The sequence below is a fragment of the Onychostruthus taczanowskii genome, unplaced genomic scaffold, assembly GCF_017590055.1.
Source record: "Onychostruthus taczanowskii isolate IOZ18803 unplaced genomic scaffold, ASM1759005v1 scaffold8, whole genome shotgun sequence".
NCBI lineage: Eukaryota > Metazoa > Chordata > Aves > Passeriformes > Passeridae > Onychostruthus > Onychostruthus taczanowskii.
Genome location: NW_024505892.1, coordinates 16,381,712 through 16,402,257, shown reverse-complemented (window position 1 = coordinate 16,402,257; position 20,546 = coordinate 16,381,712). Strand labels below are relative to the sequence as shown.

The following is a 20,546-nucleotide window of genomic DNA, read 5'->3' as shown; positions in this document are numbered from 1 at the left end:
TTGTTTTTCAGAACCTGAACTAGCTGGCAGTGTGCAGGCTGAAGCTTTCCCATGTCAGCCATAGTGCACCTGGACCACCTAACCTGAGAAAACAGAAATTCCAGAAACCAAATGAATGTCAGCAGATGCTGATTTTAAAAAAGCTATTAGTGATAGCTAGATGGTAGCTAGATGGTAGCTATTTCTTCTTAGGAAGAAATAGCTACAATCACCACCTCTCCTCACCCCCAAATCTGTGCCTGAAGGTAAGGGAATAACTGTGTGAAATAAAAGCAAGACTAAAGGAGGCAACCACAGAACACACCAGGACTGATGAGAGTGTCAGATTAGAATAATGATGATCACAATGAACACTTGGAGGCAGATCTCACTGCCACTTACTGCCTCCAAATGAGTGTTGAAACCTACAGAAGTGTGGGTTTCTGTGCCTTCAGTACAGAGGCACCTGGGGAAGGACAGCAGAGCTGTTGTGCAGACTGCCATCCCAAAGGCTTTTCACAAGGATACTGTGCATAGTCAGTTTTATATTGGGTACCAGTGGAAGAAAAGAGCAAGGGAGGCCAGGAATTAATGTTGAAGAAGAATGAGACAATCTAGGTTAGCACACAGAAATCTGTGATGGTGATTTAATCTTCAAGTCTGGTGCAGTGGATGATAAAGAGGTGCTTGGTTATATTTTACAGATTTTCTACTCCTGCTGAGGGTACTCCAGCTTTCCACAGCTCTACAGGCCATGAGATTATGCATAAACCATCTCCATAGTTTGACTCTAAATACTTTATGCAGCTTGGGATCAGTCAGAATTTTCCCTATAATTCTCATCTCTTGTAAACACATGAAGCCAAATCCTGAAAGTAAAAGTTATGGAGGTCACTCTTCTGTGCTTTCAGTATTGTATGTGTGCATAATGAAACACATTCAGTATACATACTGAAAGTGAGGAGGAAACTACTGGGATAAAATTCACTTGGTACTTGAGAGAAGAAGAGGAGCAACAGGTATGTGAGAGAAACTCATAGTAATAGGAGCTGCAAGTATGTGAGTGTTAGAATTTTGCAGTGTTAGAATTTCAAGGGCAAAAATGAGGAAGGTGGAATAGAGTGGGAGTAATTTTCCCAGAAGGCTGTGTATTTATTCATGAGGAATGATGCTGTAAGAATAAATCATAACTCTGTAGGAAGTTTTTATCTGCAGGATCCTTGTCTCCCTGCTTGCTGAAGTTGGGAGGTATGAGACATGAATTACATAATTAAAGATGTGACCATAATGATTATGTAAAATGGAACCAACCTAAAGTTGCAAGTTCATTATTATTGCATTAAATATTTGAATGTATAAGAAAACATCAACAACTGAAGGCTAGTTGAAGAAAAGGTAGGGCGTATTTAAAGACAAAGAAGTCGGTTTCATGCAGGTGGTTACTAAAATGGCAACAGAATCAAACAAGATCAAGAATTAAAACCCCCAAAATATTAACAAGTATATAAATTGCATTAATTTTAAAAGTCACCTTGATAACAAACAAAACTTGTAACAGAAACTATATTTCTACCAACTTAAGTCAATGGAAACTAAAAGAAGTGTATCAGGTGAGTATAACTTTTTATCTTAGGATACAGATTTGTTATAGATTAATGTTTTCACAGGCACATAACTACCTTGGTTTTCAGAGATGGCCATTCACTTAGGGCTTTGAATCTGAATATTTGATGGAATTCATGTTGCCTAATTTAGATACCGAACAACAGACAAATTAAATTTAAATTAGTTGTCTTAGGCTGGCTCTCGCATCTGAAGGGAAAGATCATCTCCAGAGAGGAAGTAATTCCTTCTGGCTTGGATGCCAGCCTTATAATGGGATAACTTGTCCTCAAAAGATGCTTTTCCTTCTCCACTGTTTATAAAAGGAGCTTAAGACAACTAAGACTCAAATTATCTACTTTCACATGATTAAAGACATGAGATTAATCCTGTAGGTCTTGTTATCTAACATGAGGCATTCACAATTGAAAACTGTAGTCATGATAGCTACAAGCCATATCCAAACAATTTTGCAGTTATACTCTGTATACCCCAAGGATCAGCTCTGTAACCAAGCAGTTCACGGACATATTTAATCAGGATATGGACCATGTTGGCAGTAAGCAAAGATTCAAACCCCATTTTTGGAGGGTGATATGCTGGAAGGACTGTGTGGCCACTGTTTCCCACAGTGTGTCAAAGATGGCATCTTTCCTCTTGGCTCACCTGTATTTCAACTTTGGCTTGAACAAGTTGCTTTGTCTTCGGGGTCTTTTTGGGATGTGTCTATAAACATGGGTTTCTTTGATTGTAAGATTTCCCTTTCCAACCTCTAAACATCTTGTTTAATTGCCCTTTTCAAATTCTTAAGCTGTCCAGCTAAGACTCTGAAAGGCCTCGGTGGAATTCAGAGGAAGGAGATGAGAAACAAGGAATGTCCCCCAGGATTATTTTAACCTTCTTTCAAAAAGCTTGCTTACTCTCCTTGCTTGAGACTGTAAAGCTGTCTGGGTAGGTATCCTCCCTTGCCTCCTTCCTTCTTCATTTCTGTTCTTGGCACCAGCATAAACCAGTTTCTGACAAGGTGGCTACATTATTAAGCAATAGCTGTTGGCAGGCAGATGGGAAGAGCCAGTTAGACAAGAAAGGGGATGGGAATGTAGCCAGCCCCAGGAGGTGTCTGTGAGAGGCATTCCTGCTTTCCTGGTTCCTCTTTGCTTCTGGCTTATTGACTTGTGCTCTGCTTCAAGAATGGGGAGACAGGTGAGTCCTCATCCTTCTCCTGGGAGCATTAGCACATGCAGCAGTGCCAGGAGGAAGCTGTGGTTCATATGGCTGTAACTGGGACGGACAGCACCATCCAGAACCATGATCCCAGGACTATTCTTCTGTATTCTTCTGTATTCTTCTGGAATACATCCTGGTACCTTTCACTCTTCTTTTTGCTCCTTGCCTAGGAACTGGGATCTGCAACCAGCTTCTGAACTTCTAACCTCATTTGTGAGCTGGAAACAGGCATGATCCCCACTGTTGGCCTTGTGATTCCAAATAGTAAGAAAATGTAGCAGTTTTCTGTTGGGTGTAGAAAGAGAGTTGTGACCCCTACCTTGGGAGTTGCCATCAATTTGAAAATTGCTGTTGTTTTCAGTTATTTTATGTAAATCTAGAAAAGCTCTTTTCCCTTTTCCTGTAGTTCTGTTGAAAACAAAACCTATTCTAGAACACTGAGCAGAAAAGACCAATGAAAGGTAAGGCTGAAAGCTTGTGGGTGTTTAGGTTACAGTGCTGAGTGGTCATTTCCTTGCCCAAAAATTCACCTCTGGTTGTTGCACTGTCCCTTGGATATGGCTGACCACATTTACGGTTTCACTATTTTACTTTGTAATTACAGATTCCTTTCACCTCTTTTATTAAAATCACTGTGTGTCCAAGTAGGCCATCTTTTATGTAATGTCAAAATAAATAGAATTAATTATGAGTCTTTAAATATATGCATGAGAATTGCAATGGTTTTTGAAACATGGAAGTGCAACACTAAAATTATTTTCCTGAATGAGATGAATCATCATGCCTGGCAAAAAAGATTTTGTGATTTCATTGTATTTCCATGTCATCAAGAAAATATTATACTTCAAGCAGATGAAGGACTGCAAAATTTGGAGACCCATTTTTACTGGATAGTGGTAGCAAAGAGAAGTGCATTGTATTTGCATACAAATACATGAGTGTTTTAGTAATCAACTTTTGTTTCTTTAAAAAAAAAAAAAAGGTATCTATTTAGAGGACAAAGCAGAGCTCTGGTTTGCAGAAGACAAGCCTGGAGACATGGTGTCTTCAATCCACTGCTTCCATGTCTGTGTCCCCTGTTTGCTCCACAGACTGACCCTGGACAGATCTATCTGCTGGGTCATCCACACATTCTGCAGCTTTTGGTGGACCCTGAATGGGTACTGGCATATTCCCAAGGGAGATGGGTGTGTTTTGTGTGGGGGTTGGCACGTTTTCGGGGGTTGCTGGCATGCTTTCAGTGGGTATTGACATATTCCCAGTGGGTACAAGCACACTCTGAGGAGGCATTGGCACACTTTCTGTGGGTGTTGGCACCCTGTCTGGAAGTGAGGGTGTGCTTTTGGTGAGCTTTGTCACATTATCAGTGGGCACTGTCATACTTTCAGCGGGTGCTGGTGTGCTCGTGCTGGGCTGCTCAAAGTTTTTCCCAGCCTCTGAATGTGGAGTGAGAGGAGCAGGAGGTTCTGGCACCAGGATGGCGTTACATATTTGAGTGTCACAGGTCTCTGGATTGCTGCTGTTGCTTGGGAGGGAGTCCTCTGCCTTGTGGGACACCCTGAAAGCCTCAGCCAGCTGCTTCAGCATCCTCTTGTCACTCTCATGCAGCTCAATGCTTGCCTGCTCAGAGGGGGAAGGGGTTGTTTTAGTATCATCTTCTTCATCGTCTTCTTCTTCTAAGATGCCATTTCCATTCACCTCTTCTGAGAACTGTGCTTGCTTTATTTTTTTGTACAATTCATTTCTCTCTTCCTGCAGAGCACGGCAGAGGTTCTCTAGTCTCTGGATTTTCAGCATGAAGCACTCATATTCCTTGGACCTCATGGCTTTCTGTAGTCAAAGACATCAGGCAAAGGTACAGGCTCAGTTTGGGTGCATGCAATTCATTAGTGGAACTGGCAATTAGGAAATTATTTGAGCAGCCTTTAGAGGATGCTGCCAGGTGGCTGGCCAACTGCTCTTCAATAACTATGGTGTTTTGGACCAAAGCTTCAAGAGGACCTTCATCCCTGTAACTACATTCTGGATACATATTCAGATAAATTTCATTCAAATATATTTGCAGGAATACCTGCTGATGAACTGGAGAGATGGAAAAGCTTAGTGGATGTCCATACAGATAAGCAACCAAAAGCCTGCTTAGACATTTGGTTGATATGGATGTGAATTTGGAGGCAAACAAGCTGCTTTATTTTTTTTTTTTTGTTTATCTTGCTTCTGGGCTCTGTAAGAGCATCCTGAATTGGAACATTTTCTACACCCAGTGAGAAACAAGAGATACAGAAATCCATAAAAATAGAAATAGCAATAGCACAAAGCTACAAAGCTAACCAGAAAGATCTGGTCCAAGTTCAGCTTATGTTTGGAGTGAAACTTCAGGCAGCCTCTTATCTTCTTTGAATGAGTTCCAATGTGCTTATGAACTTCCTTTGCAATGCCCCTGGGACAGCACATTTAAAAGTATGGTGAGACACAGTACTTGCTTTTGACTCTTAGAGTCTGACTACACAGGAAGTTAATGAAAGACATGATTTTAAAGTTCATTAGCTAGAACATATTAATTCCCTGTGTGGATGCTCTTATGCAGAGAGTTGCATGAAGTGAACTAATGCCAATTTGCTTGTATGGGAGAGCATTGAGAATCACCCATTTTTAGAGCACTTAAAATTCAGAGTTACATAATTCAGTTTCTCATGGATGTAGTGAATGTCTGCACAATATAAAAGCACTATCACTTGGGATTTTCTTTTTCTCTAAAGACATCAAATTATCAAGGTAGCTTGAAAGAAAGACCCTTAGATTCAATAATAAATTTTTCACTGACTTTTGGGATTATCTCATCTCCTACTTAAAGCTTTATGTGGGGAAAAGGATGCATCTTGAGATGGGAAAGACTGCTCACCTCTTCAATCATGTCCAGTAATGCTCTGTTACAGTTCTCAAACCTGGATTTCCATGTAGCAGTATCCTTTTCTAACTTCTTCATTTTCTTTGTCATCTATAGAATCAGGAAGAAAACTCCCATTCGTTACAGGAAATAAGAAACCCAGCTGCAAGGAAACAGTATCTTGGACTCTTTCCACATGGTGTGAAGGGGTTGGTGGGCTTCAGCTGTGCCTACACACTCTAGTGGAAAGATGTGTAGCCTATGTCAAAGTCTCTGTACCAGTGTCAGTCACCCAGAAGGTTCTGGGCACTCCTGGGAACATGGTCTGATAAATGTGGCTCCAGACTCCCTCTCTGGTATGTCTTAGGGATCTGTACCCAATCAGCACATGATATATTAGGTAAAATACTTATTCTTCCAGGCATTTTCAGTTTTAGGTGAAATGGAGAGCTTTCTAGTCTCCTTTCTGCTGTTCAGCTTGTAAAGCTGAAATCTAACCTGCTGTCAGTCATGGCTGAGTGTGTCCTAAATCTTATTTGAATGTTGATGAAATGATTCTTCAACGTGTGCAGAGATGGCCCCATCTCTGGTAGAATTATTAGAGTGAGAAATATCAAAATCTAAAAGAAAAGTATCAATTACAGAGTTCAGGCATGAGCTCCTACTCACTTTTTCCATCTCCTGTTTGAATGTGGCAAACACTTCATTGCTTTTGGCCAATGTTTTCTGAAATTCTTCAAATCTTTCAGAGTAGAGAGTGATCTGTATTAAGAGAGAGAGAGAAAAAAAAAACTCTTCACTAATTTCTGAACATCCAGGATGGTGAACTTCTACTTTGGTAGAAGATAATAAAATAAGTATTGTGTTTGGACATGGAAATTAGTTTCTCTGTGGAGACCATGGAAGAACAAACATCAGGGAACAGAAACTCTTTGCAACTGTTTATGGTTGGAAACTATTATGATTCCTCCATTGCAGAAAGATAAACTGAGTAAGAATAGAAAGAGCCAGGCAAGTGATTTTAAAAAGACCTGGGAGTTACAGATGCCCTACTCTCCTGAATGTTGCAGCTGCGGTATCCCCATACAGGTGTCCAGAAGAAAAGTAATTCTGTAGATATCAAGACTTCTGAAAACATTTCCCTAGCCCATCTCCATGGGCAAGGACTAACCTGAACTGGTCCAACCACTGATGCTGTGCAGGACCATTCATGTGATTAACTCAAGGTGAGAGCCAGCTTGAGCAGAGCTGTGCCTGAGCTCTTAAGCTCTGCTTCACCATGCAGATGTCCCCAAACCCCAACTTTAACCTGGGGGTTTCAGCCCTGACAGAGGAGGCCAATACTGTGTGGCTGCCTGGCTGTTCACCTGCCTCATGGATTTCTCAGAGTGCTCTTCCAGCCAGGCTGGGACCTGGGTGCTGCTCTGGCTAGGATGCTTTTGATGTCCAAGTGAGCTGGGGGAGAGGCATCCCCACACCATGCTGCAGTCATGGTTTCCCTTCTTCCATCTTTCCTCCTGGTGGCTCAGGCTGTGGCCAGGAGCTGCTCAGGCAGTGCTTGACGTGCTTCACTGCGCTCCCCTGTTGAAGAGGCGTGTCACTGCTCACTTTCTATGTTACCTGGCATGTAAACAAAGCCCACCCTTCACTTTCACATCTGGATTCCTTCAGGATGCGTCCTTGGACCACAGCTTGAGCAAGCTGAGAGGGCACCTTATCAGCTCTGTTTTGGACTGCAGATGTAGGCAAGGCCAACAAAGACAGAGCAAGCCATTCCCAACCAGCCTCTTCTTCCAGCTTCACTTCACTCTGTGAAGCAGAGCAGAAGAAAGTTCTGTTGCAATTTGCCAGATGTGCCAGATTTCAGACTACCAGGGCTCCATATTTTGCTATCAGTTTATACCTGGCAGCCATGTGAAAGTTTATCAGTGTCAGTGTCATCATTACAATTTTTTTTGTATCTAAAATAATCAGATGGTTTTGAGGCAACAAATGTTCTAAAGATCTGAGGTTAGTTTTTCTGTAAGATTTTCTTGTTTTTGGCTTTTCCTGCATGGTTTGGTTTTTGTTGTTGTTGTTGTTTTGTTTGGTTGTTATTTTCTGTTTGTTTATTTTTTTGTTTGTTGGTTTTTTTTTTCTCTTTGGAAAAGAAGACCAGCTCCAGCTTGTTCCGTTCCTTCTGGTGCCAGAACATTCCCAGCAGTGTTTCAGTCATCAGACATTTCATCTGTCCAGCCTGGCAGCTGTTAGGAAAAGTGATGGTGTCACATGTGGTGGCTGAGGCAGCGTGGCTGCAGAGCACTGGGAGGGTCAAGAGCAGCCTGCAGTATTCCATGGGTGGAATACTGGGTGGAAGCTAGTTGCCCTCTCTTTCCACACCAGCAGGGAGCTGGATAAAGGATGACCTAGGAGCTTTTCTTCAGTGTAGTGCCAGCCAACTCACCCCCTCCCCTGATACTACTGTGAAGTTACTGAGGAAAAGAAGATTTAGAAAATGTTGCTAATAATGGGGTGGGTTTAATTCAGATTTTGAAATCAGGTACAGTTATATTATGTATCATGCTTGTTCAAGCTAGTTGTTATGGTGCCCCTTGCCACAGCCACAAATGCAGGGTTCCAGCCAGGCATACCCTGGGCTGTAAGAGCCTCGGAGGCTGAGAGGAGGGTACAGGCTGCAGCCCTTCCCCACGGAGCTGGGTGAAGACACAGGAGGTTAACCCATACAGAGCACTCCCTGGTGCCAGTATCAGAGCTAGCTGACACGAAGCTTGCATGTTTGCATTTGTACAAGGCTTCAACCTAGGCACAAGTAAAAACTCAGAGGGATTTGTTTTAGCAGCCCAAGTTCCACAGCCTAGGTGGGACACTGCTACCAGGTGTAGCAGTGGAATGTTGACATTTGGAAAGATGTCACAACACTAAGGAGAAATGCCTGAGCTTCCCAAAGCCAGGTGATGGAGCACAGGTGGGAGTCAGAGAACTGAGGCTCCTAGCCCAGATCTGCTTTAAAAAAGCTCACTTCAATTGTGTCTCTTTCCCTTCCAATTTTTGCATATTGTTTAATTAGGTCAAAAACATTTCACATTTGAACAGGGCAAGCTCTGACCTCAGCTGAGTCCCTAAGGAGCACCACAGCACTAAGAATAGCTTCTGCAATTTAAACTGAACAATAAATGAATGTTTTCACAGTGGCTGGGAACAGGCTGTGAGAGGTATCACTCACTGGGAGCATGCACTTGTGCTCCAAGATCAGGGAGACAAGGATTGCCTTGCTGTATCCAGTAGGACTGTGTGAGAAAAGAGGGCAGAGACAGCACTGCTATGAGTGCAAGGCCTTGGGAAGTGGGGGCTCCTCAGCACTGCCATGCTGAGTAAGTGCTACAATAGGGACACTCCTTTGGCCTTGTTGTTTTTCTTGGTTGCCATGGTTTAGTGGTTGCCCTGTGCTGGCTACCAAACATTAAAGGTCTCATCTGGCATCTATCTTTTTATTTGGTTTCAATGTGTGAAGCTAAAATAATCTGCCTAAGCATCATGCCTGGGGAGAGCATGCAGCATCCTGGGAAGCACCACCACAGTTTGGGTGTTTCTCCTCAGCTGGCGCCAGATCCCTGTCACCATTTGGAGTGTCGGGTTTGGCTGTCTCTGGCACATTGTGCCATCCACAGACCGGCTGGCATGAATATGATGTCCCCAGTTCCTTCCAGCTCAAGGAAAAAGTGGGTGTTCATCACCTCCCCTGAAACAGAGTGATATCTCACTGTGAAGGTTATATTATGGCTTCTCCCTATTTCACTGACCCAACATCATCTTATAAATTTCCATTGCAGCTGTTCCTCTGTTAAGCATAGAATCATAGTTTGTTAGAAGGGACCCCAAAGACCGGCAGGGACACCTTCCACTAGACCAGGTTGCTCAAAGTCCCATCCATCCTGTCCTGGAACACTTCCAGGGATGGGGCATAATATCAATTTATTGCTTTGTGTTGTTTGTATTAAAGAGCTCTTCATGCTCTTTCTGTTCTGCACAACACCTTGCATTACAGCATCTGGTCCATGAGGAAGTCCTTTGGTGATACCATACTTGAAATAATATGATGATACCATACTTGAAAAAATTTTAAAAATTATATTAATAATGTTATTATTCCCAGTAATTCCAAATTAAGGCTGGTGTGTAAGTGACAGAGCTCTCACTTGAGCAACTTAACTGCATATTTCATTTCAGAAAGCAAATCACTAAATTTTTGTCTGCACAAGTCTGTGAGGAGCATATGTATTCTCAATGCTTTTACAGACTTGACTGGTGTTTTCTAAAAACACCTTTTCTTTTTCAAATATTCTAGTTTTTTATCAATAACTCCAGCTTCATTAAGCTGGCTATGGAGGTCTGCCTGCATAATTTTTTTCTTCTGGTTGAACATAAAAGTTTAATTAAAACCACTCTGAGAAAATTGGGAGCAGGTTTGCAGTCAGGACAGACTCAGAGGCCTTGGAGGTTTCATTGTAGAACCTGTCAAACTATTGTCAGCAGCAGTTTATATGATGTTCTTAGGTGTGCTACTGGCTTATCTCAGCCTCTGAAAAAACACACAAAAAACTAAACGCCTCTTAACATGTGTCCATGTTATTAGTTTAACACTGAAATTTCTTGATGGCTCAACAGTCATCAGTTAGACCATCTGCAAGGAAAAAGCTGGGACAACTGATACTCTCTCTTTTTGATGTCATCTAGTGTTCTCACTCATTGATTCAAGGCCTCACTCGACTATTCAAGGTGATTATTGTATTGCTCCCAAAGTATAGTATATTCTGCCTATGTCTTGGTTTTACTGCCTTTCACTTCAGTTTGACTCCTGGCGTAATTTTGGCAAGTAATTTATTTTATTGAAGATTTCAAATTACAGTTAAGCACTGAAATCCTAGAGACTCCTCTCTATAAGCCCTTAGTAGACAGAATTCCTGTTAAAGTGAATGAAAATGCTGCCTTTGCACCCCAGTTCATAAAAGCATATGGGCACAGCAGCTCCAGTTTGGTATATTTGTTTCCTGATATGTATGTACTGCAGTGCTTTGCTGTATAAGACACCTGCCTGAAGGGTAGTTATGGTGAATAATCAAGGCACACGAGTTGTTCTGTGGTTGAGCACTGTAGATACTCATAAATCAGCACTTTAGAATTATTAGGGTCAGAAGGGACATTTAAAGATCAAGTGGTCCAATCCTTCTGCCTTAGGCAGGGGCACTTTTCACTGCAAGGTTGCTTCAAACCCCCTCCATCCAGTCTTGAACACTACTCGGCACAGGGCATCTACAACTTCTCTGGGCAACCTCTTCCAGTGTCTCACCATCCTCACAGCAAAGCATTTCTTCCTTATACATAAAATAAGTCTCTCCTCTTTCACTTTAAAAGTGTTACCCTTTGTCCTATCACATACCCTGGCAAAAAATCTCTCTCCATCTTTATAAACCTCTTTTAAATACCAAAAATTTGCAAAAAGGGCCTTTTCTCTTCTCTTCTTTAAATTAAACAACCCACATGTCAGATTGTATGATTTGCAGTATGGGCATTACCTTACAGTAAGGTAACCTTGAAAATAACCTGCCTCCTTTGCAATAGTCTGTGGGATGTAGAATGAGGCTAGAAGGAATACACAGAAAGTAGTCTGGATACTTTACCTGGGATGTGCCTCATGGGTTAAAAACTGGCAAACAAAGGCACACCATGCAATCACCTCTGCTACGTCACCTGTGCCTGTAGGACAGTCTCTTGCTCCTTTAACATTTTGGCCTGGAGCTTCCATTCTGCAGCTTGGTTCAGGAGCTGTGTTTTGGGCAACAGAGAAAAAAATGTTAGGTGTCTAGATTATCAGTCGGAAATCCTCATCATCCAGCTACTCATGTTACTGTGACAAGGAGTGATCTAACTTTCAGGTGAATATAGTTAGAGCAGTTAGGTAAGGCAGACTATTTAGTTTTATCCTGAGACATGGGACAGGCTATTTACATTCCATAGGCATATTTGAATAGGAGTTCAAAACCTACTTGGAATGAAGTGTGCAGTACAGTGGGCTATAAAAAGTGTGGTATTTAACCTCATCTTCACCAGACCTCTAGAGAATGGTTATGATACTTTCTGGCACATTCATTTCAGCACAGCGCCAGCCAAATTCCTGCTCTGCAGTGAATGGCCATCTTCCTTTCACATTAGCGACCATGAGTTAGCATGTGGGGATGGTCACAGTCAGACCTGCATCAAAAAATCTGGGAGTTTTCAGGAACCCAGTGCATAGCAAATGTCATACATTTACTTCTGTCTGTTATCTTTGGACTCTGTTTGCACTGGCAAGTGGAGAATTCCAGCTCAGGGTGATAAATGTCTCAGGTTAAGTAGGCAGTCCAGGAGGAGTTTGACTGCAATTTCTTTCCTGGATTCTCCTGGGAAGGTGTGCTTCCCTACTCCAAGGTGTTTGGCAAAATCACATTCTGAAGTGCAGGCTGCAGATAAAACAGGTGGAAGATTGGTCAAGGCTGAGCAAACCGTAGGAATGAGTTTCCTGGCTTCAGTAGCTTTCCTGGCTACAGTTCTGAGTCAGCACTTCCAAAGTACACAGTAATATTTTAGCAATTGGTTTAATCTAAGATCAGGAAACATTTACCAGAGTGTTAAAGAAATGTCCCTGTTGTCTACCAAACATTTATAAAGTGTTTTATTAGTCAGGCCAAATATATTTTAGAAAAAGAATGCTAATGATAGCTTGAGAAATGAGACATAAAGAAGTTATTTTACCACAGGATTTTGCTCTGTTGGATTAAATTGAACTCTAATTGTACTGTAAATTGTATTTCAAATAGCACAGCTGGGCTCTGAAAATATATTGATAATTAAAAGGACTGTGTATGTCAGTGGGTCTTATACTGGAAGTGAAAGGCAAGTAGAAGCACATGCAGAAAATATATTTGATCCCCAGTAAAAACTTTTATTCTAACCATTTTATTGGAAATAACACATGTAAACCATGCAAATACCACCTGGTAAAAGAGCTGAGGATGAACCTTAAAATGCTGACGGTCTCCAGCTGTTTGTGGCACAGAGACTGTGTGAATTAGACTTGTTACATATATCAACATATGTATATTGTCTCTAGAAAAATATTTCTTCCATCAATTTGGCCCTTTGATTTGGACCCACTGAATTTTTACCATCTAAAGTTTCCTAGACAAGAATGTTTTACAGCTCAGTTATGAAAAAATGATGTGTTGTACTTATTTTATACCTGCCTCTTAATATTTATTTTGAGAATTTAATTTGATGTTTGATTCCATGGAGATAAATCAAGTTCTTTAATTCACGTCTTGTTGATTAAAATTTCAAAGAGGATATGCCATGGCCAGTAAAAAGAGTTAGCATGGGTTAAATGAGCATCAGGTTTTGCATTTATTTTCTCAAAAGAGTGTGCGATTTACATGTACAAAAAAAAAAAAAAAAAAAAAAAAAAAAAAAAACAAAAAAACCCAACCAATTTAAAAAAAATCTGGATGAAATCTGGATTTTAAAATTTCACCTTTCTTTGATATCTACTTTTTTAGACTATCTTTTAGAATTTATAGGGTTTGAATGATTTAATGAAAATGCTTTGAAAGACTTCAGAGCTACCCAGTCCTTAGGCCAGTCACTACTTCTGAGGACTGGACTTTTATCTGAATTGCTTTAATCTCAGCTAGGGTTACCTTCATACCCAGTGTGACTGGAATAATGAAAAGGTCCCACCTCCTCCACCATGTCTTTGGCCACAGTACAACAGATGGACAGAGAAGGCAAATAAAAGTGCTTTTTTTTGCCTCTTAATGAAATCCCTCTCTCTTATTGACCCACATAACTTCTGCAGTCAGCAAAAATCCAAGTGTTAATAAACTCTTCTGTAATGGAAGCAAGCCACAGAGAGGCTTGCTCAAATTAGCACACGTTCTTATGCAGCCTGAGGTCATCTGCAAACACCAAGCTGGGAGAAAATGAATCAGAACTGATACATTTATTAATAGACTATGAAGTGGTAACAAGGAGGCTGAAGTATCAAGAAACGAATAAATATTGCATGTGGTGTTTACAGAGCAGCACTTTAGTGAGGGGTGGTGATGCTACACTCTATTATTAGAGCTATGATAGCTGCTGGAGGCCCAGACAGTCACAGGGGCTAGCTTAGTGAAAATCAAGCTTCTCTTTTTGCCGTCAGACTCTGTAAATTCCAATTATGTAGTGCTGACCAGTTGTGGGATGGTGATAAAATTGCATCCTTAGGTCAAGCTGTCCCTTTGTGGAAACCATACATTAAGAACCACTGCTGCTTCAATAGGGAAATGCATTCTTTGATGCATATGTAGAGTGAGATGACCTTCTTTTGAGGTGTACATGCTCTGCAAGAGGGATCGTCTTTCATTTTCTGAGGTAAGGAAGTTTTGCATCAGGGCAAGGATTCCCACGTGGAAGAAGTGCATGGAAAGGCATCAAAGTGAGCCTTCAAAGAGTAATCAAATAGATAAAAGCATACAATAATTTTCATTTAAGAACACTTGCAAAATTCTGCAGCAAAGGTCATGCACAGGGATGAGAAAATTCTATGGAGAGAAAGGTTGTGAAAGCTGTTCTAACTTTGCACATTACTGAGCTGGAGAGAGTTATAGCTAAGTGAGAGAACTCCATCAAAAGCACCTTGATTTCATACATACATGTATATACATTACTCCCACAGACACTAGCACAATAGCTGGGTGTGTGGGACTAAGAGCACATCAATAGAATGGAGGTGGGAGCCAAGTGTAGGCCAGCTCTCTGGGTGCTGGGCTACCTGTGGTGAATCGTGACATGCCTAATTATGCCTTGACTCATTGCATGGCTTTTGGCCTTAATTTCTGCACTTGCTTGGAGGTTATGTTAGCCATACATCACCAGCCTACCTCAAGGACAGAATTTTTAAGCAGTCATTTGGACAATGGGAAAAATATTCGTTGTACACTGTGCGTACCATTATACACCCACTGCCTAAAGGTTTTGTGGCTTGCATTCAAACCGGTTATTTCTTACACACAGCAAAGCCCAAAAGAAAATCTTGGGCTCCCAGTTGTAGACAGTGATGACTTTCAGTGCTTTAAAAGAAATGAAAATACCAAATCTGTGCATACCAGTTCTGGATAATACATACAAAGAAGTTTTGGCTAAAACAGGGACAGTCAGAGAAGACAAGCAGCCCCAAAATTTACGTTCTGAGAGGTGCAGCATGAAAGGTCATTGACACAAGGCTGTATATGCCAGTTTTCCACAGAGACAATGCCTGGTCTTTTGTATCTTCTGTTCTGAGGTTTTTTCTCCCCCTCAGTATTTGAAACCTGGTACTCATTAGCAGAACTCCCAGTGATATTAGTAAAATAAGCTCATATTTGCTTTGCCATTGTAAGTGATTTCTTCAACATCTGGAGATTTCTGGAGTTTAAATCTGCCAAGAATCAATGGTCATGAATGAAATTTTGAGGTTTGGCTTTATGTAGATTTCAGAGTGAAGGAGAATTAAGTCAGCTGGACTACAAATTGTCATGCAGTGATATGCAGATTTGCACGGAGAAGCCCCAGCTCCTTTTCACCCTCACTCTTTAGCAGGGAGTAAAACAGAGCAGGAGTGGGTGTTCCACCTGCAAGATAAGTTCAGAGAAAGAGGATAAATGCTCTTATGGGCTGTTTTTGGTAAGAGGTGTATGCTGTGTTTCTATTGTGCTCTAACCACAAGACTTAAAGCCCCATATTTTCATCTATTTTGAGTATTTTAAGATACCCGTTAGAGCCATGCTTGTGCTAATATATCTGTTTCCAGATATGGGGAAGGGATAAATGTCCTCTCTTTATAGAAATCTCTCATGCTGCTCCTAAGTTAGCTGGAGGACTGGTGAAAACTAAAGCTTTCTTCCAGCTGATGAGAGCCTGTCACTCCCTCTGAGAGCTGCTGCCTCCACTGAGAAGAGGGACTACGTGCCTGCACTGAACTCTGATCCTTTGTAGCTGTGAAAATAGCAGGCAGTCTGAGAAAATTAATTTTAGTCTGATTGAGTCACAAAATGTGTGAGACTACAGATGGAGGAGTGTCCTCTTTCCATCCCAGCTGTGCCTGCAGAGGACAGCCTTCCTGCTTTTCCCTGTCCCCCTGCTAAAGATGTCTCCACTTCCAGAAAGGGAGGAAGAGCAGACAAAGCTGCTGAATGGATCCAGACCCTGCCTGCCTGAAAGAGGCACTGGCAAACCAGTACAGGGAGGGAAACAGTGAAGGGGAGGCTTTGTAAGAGCAAGTGGCTCCTGTGGATTCCTCCATGGCAAAAGTGGATCCACGGCAGGATGCCTGGGGAGCCTGGAACCTGGGGGAATAGCAGCCTTCAGCCATTTCACTTCAATCCCACATTCTTGGTCTCCTCTCTGATGGCTCAGATGTGTGCATTCATTGTGTGGGGAGATGGAGTATCAAGTACCAGAGACAAGTGAAAACCCATGGCATCACCCAACCCAATATCATGATGCACCAACTGCGCAGTAACAGTGAGTTAAGCTGAAGCAGTCTGGGCTCTAACACACTGCTCTGCAGCATGCCTCTAAAATGGTAAAAGCCAATGAAAGCAGCCTTTCAGAGGCTGTTCCTTTGCGCTGAACACTGACAGTAGCAAAAAAAACTTCTCTGCTACTGTACACCAGATTGCACCTGCATATATTAGTGAAATAGCAGGCAAGGCTTGTTTTGGCCTAAAGCCAGATAAGAGACAGACAAATTAGAAGGATAGATACATACATATTCCTTCTCTTTCTGGTGTCGCTCCTCAGCTTCCTTCATCATTTCCTGAGACTGTTCCAACTTGGCATCCACCAGTTTCTGTTGAAGTTCTCTGTGCTTAAATATTTTGTCAAGGTGCTGAAAAAAAAAATCTGCTGAATGTGCAGGTTTGATTATCTACATAGACCTTCATGTTTGTACATGTACAGCTATTTACTGGAACAATTAAAAGACAAAATCATCGCAAAACAAGAAGACACTCCTATTGCAATTACTAAAAAGTTACAGCTCTGATAACAATAAAATGTGCCAGAATTAGCATGAGAAGGGAAGCTGGTGTACATTACCAATTTTGATTTATTGGAAGAAAAAAAAAAAGCCTTAGAATCTTTGCCAGTTCTAACGTCTATGTGTGCGGTCATCAGTACAATCTAGTATGACCGAAGATCAAATAATTGCTCATCAATAATAAATATGCTAGAGATACGCTCTTTTTTTAGCTGTTAAATGGCCAGTGGATCTAAGCCACAGTGTGGATGATGGTGTAGACACATTGCACCTACCTGGGACCATGTGCACAGCTCATGGCATCCTCTGTGTAAATACAAGCCCAGCACATCCCCTTTGGTCTGGACATATCTGCGTAATGGAAGGCCTGGGTGACAGGGCATGAGTGGGGATCTGGAGCTAAGACCAAACAAACCAGAGGCCTCCTCTAGCCTGTAAAATGTCTGCCTCCATGGTGACTTTCAGGAGATAAATGTTGCTGATAGCCTTCTTCACCCTTAATTCACTTAGATAAAATGCATAGGAGCAATTACTCTGTGTGTGTCCCTCTGGTTTACATTTTCTTCTCATAGACACCACAAGAGAGGAATGTACATTTCCTTCATTCAGTATAGGAATTCATACATGATTCAACAGATTTGGAAAAGCAGGTATTGTATCAGTCATTCCAGATTGTAAAGATAGATGACTTATGTTTTATTCAGCATGATAATATTGTCTGATTGCACTAAGGCTCACAGTAAATGTATTTAGAAACTATAAAAAGACCCATTGTGATATTTGTTGATGTTTGCCATAAAATAAAATAATAATAAAAAAAAAGGTAGTTTGGGATTTTACTGGAGGACATTTTCTGGTGTCAAAATTTTAAAAAAAAAATCTATTTAAATTCAAAGGGTCTACTTTATCTGTCATCCTAATTTTCTGCTTTTGGGAAAGGGTCAAATAGTTTACATCAGAGCCCTTCTCAGCAACCTGTTTCTGGAGGGAACAAAATATATTTGTTGTCACCTGCAGATCAGGCTGCCCAAAGGAAAGGGAGCTGGGATGTACCCAGAGGGAACTTAGTGGGAAGGAGGAAAGGGATGTTGGGGGAGGTCCGCAGGGATTCAGGGAAGCTGTGACAGGGCTGGGCCAGCTCAGCAGTCAGCTGGCACAGCTTGGGTGCCTCAGCCCCTCTCCCCACAGCAGCAAGGCTGCTGTGGCTGTCCCACTCGGTTCCATACCGCAGAGACCGGAGGGCTTGCTGCAGGCACGGTGCTGCTCAGGGGGCAAAGCATGGTGGGGGCTACCCTGTGAGACAGCCGAATGATGGCCAGGCTGCTGGCAGTGCCTCCTGCTTGCCCTGGGACTGCCGGGTGTGCTGCCCGTCCCATCCAGCATCCAGGGCGCTGCTCACCTCTTCCCGCAGCTCATACTGGTCAATGATGCTCTTCAGCTTCTCTGCCAGCTCCGTGTTCTCCTGGCAGAGCTTCATGTTCCTCTCACTCTGCTGCTCGATCTGAGCCTGGATTTCACTCAATGTGCCCTGGAAGTGATTAGTTATTTCTTTCCTCTTCTCATCTTCCTCCCGTGCCCGCTGGATTGTCTCCTCCTGTTGTTAAATGGGAGAGAACACAGTAAGTGAGAGGCATAATAAGCAGTTCCAGAAAAATACTGTTTCAGAGTAGCATAAGGCTTCCCTTTGAAGGATTATATGTGTTTGCATTCCTCTTTGGAGATTTTCTTGCTTTCATCTGCTCCAGCATTAGGCAAGATTCTAAATTTACAGAGCCAATTACACAGTGGCCTTGAAAAAATTAGGGAACTAAGAATTTGCATTTATAAAGATGCATGTAGAGCAGAGCTTCAGGTCAAAGCAAGCCTGAAGGAGAGGACATACATGCATGTCTTGATTCATGATACTGCATCACACCTTTTTCTTTGGAAAAAGATATTTAGTGGAAATAGTCAAAAGCTCTTTTATCAAAATTCTCTTTGACAGAATTTAAAAATTACCTTTTGCAATGCCTCGTTTTAACAAGGAATCTTAATATCAAATTCATGGCCCTTAGGATTTAAATTTTTAAGAGAAATCCATCACTTGCTGAAGAATCCCTTCCAACTCCTCAATTTTCCTTCCCTAATTTTTTAACTGACATAAACATTTGCACTAATTTACTAGCTAGTGAATTCAAGGAAAGCTTTTAAGTTGTTTCCTACAGAATTAGAGCAGACATTCAGATTTAATTTTTTCCCTATTATTGAATTTCTGTTTTAGATTTGTTTAAATAAAAGACAATGCAGAAAGGATCTGGATTCATTGCTTTGGATCCAGTAATGCAGACTATTTTTATTCCTTCCTCATTTTCTTTCAGGGCAGTCTGCCCTTCTGGGGAAGGTAATCCTGATATAGAATTGCTAGACTATATCTGCTGTAGTTACAAATCAGGCCAAGACCATGTTAAAAACTCACTCCACAGCATGCAAATGTCATCCTCTAATAAGGTTTCAACTATCATAGTAATTTGCATAAAAATCTCTGGTAATACTGCATATGGATATTTTCTATAAATATATTTGAATAAAGCCTTAGCTGACTCTAATAAGGTATAATTTGTATCATGAATGTGACACAGCAGGCGGTGATTTGGGCCCTGCTCATAAAGTAAGGTGAATACCAAATGACCCACTTTCTGCTTAGCATGCACAACACGAGCCTGATCTAGGACAGCTGCTGTTCAAGGTAGGGAATGTTTGTCCTTTCGCTGTCCGGGGAGCGATAGGGATGCCAACACCTTGGATGATGGGAGGAAAGCAATGGAGCCATTAATAACACCCTGGTGCACAGAAATTAATAATACCCTGGTGCACAGAGCCCTGCTGTGCTCTGCAGTTCACACAAGAACCTGTGGGTATATTCATAAAGAGTAATACAAAGTGTGAACCCAGACGGACTCTCTCTCCTAATAGGAAGGAAAAATTTCATGTGGAACTGGGCAAATGACTTGGGGGTTTGGTCCTGGTTCAGTATCTGGCTTGGAAATTGGACTTACAGAAAATTTGCATCAAGATGAAAGAGAAGCTCTACAATTTTTCTTTTCTCTGTTGGTGAGAATGATTTTGAAACATTTCGCTTAACCAGCAATAAAGCTGTTTGTAGGTATTTTTTGTTTAAATCCTTTAAGCAGAAGAATGACCTTCCAAAATAGAGTTAAAAATGCTGCTCAGAAGACGTTTTTGATCTATTGCTTTAGCATTCCCAAAAGGAAACATTTAATTTTTGAAAGGGCATGTTTACAAACAATGTCATCCTTTTTATTTTTATTTGAAACTTTTTCTAAATTTGACTTGAATTCCTAGGTAGTTTAGGTTAAGTCATAATTCTATTTTATCTCTGATACACTGTTTAAAAAAACTTCTCATGTCTCTTAGTTCTCCATTACATAGGTGCAGCCCTGAGCAGGCAGAAGAGTGCAGGCGCTTCACTTCCAGAAGTCAGAGTGAGAAATTGAACTTGCATGTCTGAAGTTGTCTTTCTGTGGCTTCAAAACATCCTTCCTCAAAAACATTTTATTGTTATAATGCAGGTAGCCTTATAATGTGTCACTACTGTGATTAAAGCTCTCCAGAGTAATAAGTCCATATGAATATAAACCAAAAAAGGTGGATTGTGCATATGTCACACCAAACAGTTCTGCTACAAGGTGAAACGAGACATCCTGAGACTACCAATCATTCAAATGTAAAAAAACCCAACCCCCTGCATACATCTTGCTC

The 20,546-nt window shown here is 41.4% G+C and overlaps 1 protein-coding gene across 3 annotated transcripts in view; it reads right to left on the bottom strand.

Moving 5' to 3' along the window:
- Positions 1-612: 612 nt before the first annotated feature.
- Positions 613-20,546, bottom strand: part of TXLNB (taxilin beta) — a 34,667-nt gene continuing 14,733 nt past the window's right edge. For all 3 annotated transcript variants that reach the window (XM_041423802.1, XM_041423801.1, XM_041423803.1), the window contains 6 exons: positions 18,187-18,381; positions 16,518-16,637; positions 11,444-11,518; positions 6,365-6,457; positions 5,711-5,806; positions 613-4,638 (listed from right to left, as the gene is read on the bottom strand). In XM_041423802.1, the coding sequence (XP_041279736.1) occupies positions 3,856-4,638; positions 5,711-5,806; positions 6,365-6,457; positions 11,444-11,518; positions 16,518-16,637; positions 18,187-18,381 (1,362 nt within the window). In that variant the 3' untranslated portion in view covers positions 613-3,855. The remainder of the gene's footprint in view (positions 4,639-5,710; positions 5,807-6,364; positions 6,458-11,443; positions 11,519-16,517; positions 16,638-18,186; positions 18,382-20,546) is intronic.